Consider the following 6,000-nt stretch of genomic DNA (forward strand, 5'->3'; position numbering starts at 1 on the left):
GGGGGAACGTTGTTGCGGACTGCCTGCTGCGTGTAATGACTGCTACAATAACTATTTATCAGTCACTCTTACATTATCATTATTAGTCATTATTGCTAATATTAGACATATTTCTACTATATTATTTTATTTGTTGCTGTTTTTGTTGCTGTGTGTATGACTGTCTGTTTGACCTCTGACTCTATCCATCACTCTCTTTCCGCTTGTTCACCAATGAGTCTGGTGCTGATCTTGATTTCTGCAAGTTAAAAGGAAGTTTTTCCTTGCCACTGTTGTAAAGTACTTTCTAATCGCTGTTGGGTCTCTCTCACAGACTACGGTCCCTGAGCTAACTTTTGTTATGTTTTGGTACTATATAAATAAAAATTGATTAATTGATTGAACAAATATTATCCTAAATATAATTAATAAAAAGTTTAAGACTCAGAATTGGAAAAATCTATAAGAATTCAAATTTTAGTCAAAATCCATGTGAAATACATTTATTAACAATGCATTAACTTGCTTCTCATAAACTGTGTTTAACAATAAGCCACAATTAAGGCAGTGAGTGACCCTAACTCACAGATGGCTTGTCAATGTACTATAGTGACAAATTATTACACAAACAATTAGGGTCACTTAAAAATGTTAACCTTTCTAAGTCACAAATTGTCTTTGGATTCATAAAAACTATCCATTTATGAATCAAGCATTTTCTTGCAGTTTACATATACAAGGCTCTTAGATTATTACTCAGATTATAGCTAGTGTTATGACTGATTGTAGCTTTGGTAGTTACACAAGAACATTCGTATAATCTTAAACTGTCCTCATTAGCACAAAATGCTGATTGCTTCACATCTCAAATAAGACACACATTCCATATGGATTTTCACATTCATGATGTACCAAAATACTATATTTTTATAATATAAATACTGATATAATGTTTTCAAATAACAAGTTAACCAATGCACATACAAACACATCAATCAAAACTTGTGTGACTTACACATTTCAAATGAAGTGCTGCTGATCTTTCAGCATGATACATTTCAATGATGGCAAAGTGCAAAGACAGCAAAATCAGTATGCACCAAAACACCATCTAATAAACATACTGCATTCTGGGACAAAGTAGATCCAAGATGGCAAAGGAGAAAATGCTTTTCTGTTGAGTGAGTTTTGCAATGAATTCTACTTTGAAGCCCCAATTGAAATCTTCAAACTATAATTGATGAGGACAAAAGGCAACTACATACAACATTTCTTAAGAAAATACTTATTTTCTCTCATTTATTGACAAAGGCCTCTTATTCAAATTTAATTTTGACTGGAAATTCTTGTCAACAGCTTTATCATTAAAGCTGTCTTATTATGAAGATACTGGCACAACATAAAAGGCAACAACATTGGCTTGAAAAAACATGATTGCACTTAGCTACCATCAATTATGTGTTGAATGTCAGGAAACAAACACTGTTATTCAATGCATGCAACTTTCACAAATGCTCTGGTAGAAGAAGAGGAGATTTAACTGGAGCAGACTTGTTCACTATCAAATATCCAGCAGGTTATCCCTCTCTTCTATTGATTATGAAGTCTGCATTTATTATGATATCTCCTTTGCAAGCTCAACATTCTCTTTGGTGATCATGCTGGGCTCTCCTTTCTGGTTCAGGTTGTCTCCCTCCATTGCTGTCTGGCTGGCAGGGCTGGCAGGTCTGATGGGCTGCTCCTCCAGTTGCTCCAGTTCTTCTAGTATGTTCTGGACACAACGGACCCCATCCCTTCTCGCCTGCCGTACATCTGCACGACCTTCTGGATCAACAGAGTCCAGTGCTAAGAGCTCTTTGGTCAGAAGCTCCTCCAGTAACAAATATTTCTTATCATTCTTCTTTCCAGCAAAACATTTCACCTCTTGCTCCAGTTTTGCTACCCGTGCAACTATCTGCTGTACCTTAGCCAAGCCTGGGTGGATTGGGCACCTAGCAGCCTGTTCAGCCTCTACATTTACAGGTTTAACTTCTGGGTGTACAGCTGTCATGTCCTGTGCTTCTTGTCTCAGAGGTATTTCAACTGTAATATCTGCAGTATGTTGTTGTGGTTGGTCTGGTTTCTGAAGCTGCTGGAACTGCTTCTGGGACTGCATTAACTGTTCTGGATGGTGAGGCTGTGGAGATGTCTGAGATGGTATCTCCTGGAACTGTTGAGGCTGTCGGAGCTGCTGAGGTGGGTGGGACTGCTGAGGTTGGGAGAACTGTTGAGGTTGGTCGGGTAAAAGCTGTTGAAACTGTTGAGGTTGTTGAGGCTTGAGGATGTCCGTTCCTAGTTGCAATGGCAGGGGCTGCGTGTTATCAGGTTTCTGCTGAGTGCTTTGTTGTTCTGGCTCCATTTTGGGGGGCTGGTCTCCTGAGAGGACATGCTGTTGAGCCTTAGAAGTTAAAAATAATCATAGTCAAATACTAACACATACTGACATGAAAACGAATAATTTTAAAGAGCAAAAATAAAAAATACCTGTGGTATTTCTCCCAGCACTTGTGTTATAATAGGTGACTGGCTTCTAATGTAAGGTGGATGGTTAATAGAAGGAGCATCCCAATGCTGGGAAGGCAGTATCGGAGAAGCCCTTTCCTGGGGAGGCTGGATTGCTGCAGAGTAGCCAGGCCATTCGTCTGTCTGAAAGCGGTGGAAGGGCTGCTGGTGCTCTGAGTTGGGGATGCGTTGAGAGTAGGTTGAGGGAATTAATTGTGCCTGTGTTTGTGTTTGGCCACCTCCACCCTCATGGATCACTGGGATGGGGATGTACCCTGCTTGAAGACCAATGCTGTTGGACCGGGGGGGTTGGTGAGGCAGGGGAGATAAAACCTAAACAATATATCAAATTGAAACAGTAAATAAATCAGTGTTTGGTGTTTTATTTTAATTGAAAAACGTTGCAAGTTAAATAGTATTGCAGCATGCATTGTCCCTTTTTTTTCATTACTTATGTCGAACCTCTGCGGTTTGTGAAACAGGCGAGCCGGTCTTTCCAAGCTCAGTGGAAAAATTGTCTGAAGGTCCATGTAAAGGTGATCTGGGCCTACAGTGAAGTCCTGGTGTTGTAGAGGGTGTCCTGCCATCTGTCCGGATATTCTGTGCAATGCCTGGATGGATGTAAGAATAATATGGATGCTGTTGCTGCCTTAGTTCTGCACCCTCATGGAAGACTGGTATAGGAACATAACCTGGGCGGAGAATGGGGTGCTTCATCTCTCTCAAAAAGGTCTTCTGTGAATCCTGAAGGCTTGGTTCTGGTGGTATATTGGGTCCATTTGCTGACACTTCTTTGACCTGAAAAACAGCAATAGTAGATGGATATGATTAAAATGTTTAATCAAATTATTTTATCTTTGTAGTTATGATATCAATTATCAAGTCATTGATATATATAACTAAATCCAGCAAACAACAAAAACAAAATAAAACAACCATTAGCTATTTAAAGACCTTTTAAACCAACCATCATCTAAGGAAACTTTGATGTTGGTTACTTTACTTCTATTAAAGGTATTAAACAATTTACAAAAAAAAATCTTTAAAAAAAACACATTAGTGAGTATGTTATTTACAGATAACAACACAGTCTAGTTTGACACTTTAATCCCTGATTTTCTTATTTTGAGCCATTACAGATTAGAAAAACTATTCAAACTAATAAAATACTCAATAACTTTTAACCAAGCTATTTATGTTAGGATTGGCACTATCATCTAGTAAATTGTATGGGTACTACATTCTCCTTCACTAAGAGATTTTCATTTTAAACTAAGTACATATAAACTGTACTACAGATGAACCCTTCTAAATTAAACATTCTTATCTGAATATGTGGAGTTAACTTGTTCTCAAAAAGACCCTAAGATAATTGCAAGGCTATTGGTTAAAAAGTGCCATTTCTACATTTGTACGCCTGAAAGCATCACTTTTTATTATTTCGCTAATGGATTAACTTGGGAAAACCATAGTCTTTTGTGACTTTCCCATCACAAAATTGCTGTTTTTCATACTTTTTTTCCACAGTCAGAGTGATGTTATTCACCTGTTGAAATTGGTGACTTATTCCGGTCACAGTAGTTGGACACACCCTCTTTACTAACATTAGCTAATTGTCAGTATGTCATACAGAGACATTTCTTATTGAAAAGCTATTTCATAAACTTTATGAAGAAGACAGATAAAATTAAACTATTACATACACTTATCATGAATAAGAGTGAATTACTTAATTGTTTCCTTATGTAATTCTTTTTGAATTGCACCTTGTGGTCTGATCTGATGGGAAAGAATGTGCTTAACCCAAGAATACAGTTGTATACACATAAAATAATAAAAAATAAATCACACTAAAAATCTTCATTTGGACATGGGCCTACTATTAGAGTAAAAAATATGATATCACAGGAAATGTAAATATTTTGACATACTGTATGATAAATTATAACATTGACAATATCAATAAAATCCTGGATTTTAGTTAATTTTCATCACCAAGGTAGAAAAATGTTTTTTAATTATTCTTAAAGTGATATGAGTGACTAGACACCTTGCCAAAGCCAGCTATGGAGGAGTAAGCAACAGGTCCACTAATAGCCTAGTTCAGGACTCTGTCTTTTATGTGATCAAACTCCAATTCCCTTCACTAAATACTCCCATAGCCTACTTAACAAGAACTGCATTTATGTTTAATGCAGTTGCATTTTTACAAACTTGTGAAGCTGTGACGATACATCGCTCGTAGCCATTTCATCATGGGACACTACACACAGCCAGCACCATTGCACCAATTTTATCCCATGACAGCTGTCTTTCTGGCAGATTCTTTGGGAGACTTTGGGTAACAGTGTCCATCTCCGACACGAAACACAACCCGCTAGTAGCCTGTAAAGCTAACTTCAACCCACGGATTCTCTATGCTGCCCTTTATATTTTCATATAGCCTACATTAAATAGGCTACAGCAGAAACTGACATGCGCGCATATCACTCGGTTTACTCCACAGACCAACATGAAGTTAACCAGCCTCAATCCTTGTAAGGGAAAAAGTTTGACATGCGCCGGACCTCGCAGAAGCCTATTTTCCACTATGTAACAAACATTATTCAGATACTCGAAGTTCATCATAGATAGCCTTTACATGCTGTAGGGTGAGTCATAGAGTAGCCTAATAATAGTGTAAGATCATGACACGGAAACATATCGGGGTTGATCACCAGTTATAATAGGGTTTATGAGCTGTCTGTGAGGGGGAGGTGACAGTGGCCAACAGGCAAGGCCTGCAGTCAACAAGATTATTATAGGCAGTGATGTAGCACGACGACTCTGTCGCTTAACAGCATACCGAATCCAAACACTCAACAACATTCTAACGCAGCTTGACAAAAAAATTAGCCGTTATCGAGTTGTACAGCAGTGAGCCGTCAACAATGGTTAACCAACTTTATGCCAACGTTTTTCTTTTTACCTTTTTTGTGTCGTGTCTCGGGTCATTCCAGGTTGTCGTGCGGCTATTGTGATCCACAAAGAAGGGCCATCCAGTCTGAGGGTCAATTTTTACTTCCCACCCGAGGGGAAGAGGGTCGTTCTCATTGTTTGTCATTGTCAGTATCGGGTACGGTGTCTTCATGCCGCTCATGTTGCAGTGTGTCGAGTACTGAAACATTTTATATAGGCGACGGACTCTTTAAAGATTCCTTGAAGTGACGTGTAAAAGGGGGCTGGAAGTTTCTCGAAATAGCGGGGTTAATGTTGGGGGCGGAAAGCGCTGGATACAGTGGCATGGTGTCCCAAACCTGATATGTCGCTGACTCAAAAACGCAAAGTCATTAAGCTCCCTATTTGCTTTAGATTTTTCCTCCCTTTGGAAGCCAAACTCGGAATGTTTTTTTCCTTTTGCTACAGCTTTGGAGAAAATGACGCTCTCTGCTCATAGCCTATCATTCACATTCTCTCACGGTGATGACTGGGAAATCTACC

The 6,000-nt window shown here is 38.7% G+C and overlaps 1 protein-coding gene across 1 annotated transcript; it reads right to left on the reverse strand.

Annotated features, from left to right (window-relative positions):
• Window positions 1–883: 883 nt before the first annotated feature.
• On the reverse strand, window positions 884–5,686 carry bag3 (BCL2 associated athanogene 3). The gene is made up of 4 exons (XM_069658683.1): window positions 5,489–5,686; window positions 2,983–3,318; window positions 2,503–2,853; window positions 884–2,416 (listed from the first exon to the last, which is right to left on the reverse strand). The coding sequence occupies exons 1-4, from the start codon at window positions 5,684–5,686 to the stop codon at window positions 1,595–1,597; spliced, it is 1,707 nt and encodes a 568-aa protein (XP_069514784.1). The 3' UTR covers window positions 884–1,594.
• Between the last annotated feature and the right edge of the window lie 314 nt (window positions 5,687–6,000).

This window comes from Semicossyphus pulcher, unplaced genomic scaffold (assembly GCF_022749685.1).
Source record: "Semicossyphus pulcher isolate SPU_LCO1_2020_fin unplaced genomic scaffold, fSemPul1.0.p SCAF_12, whole genome shotgun sequence".
NCBI lineage: Eukaryota > Metazoa > Chordata > Actinopteri > Labriformes > Labridae > Semicossyphus > Semicossyphus pulcher.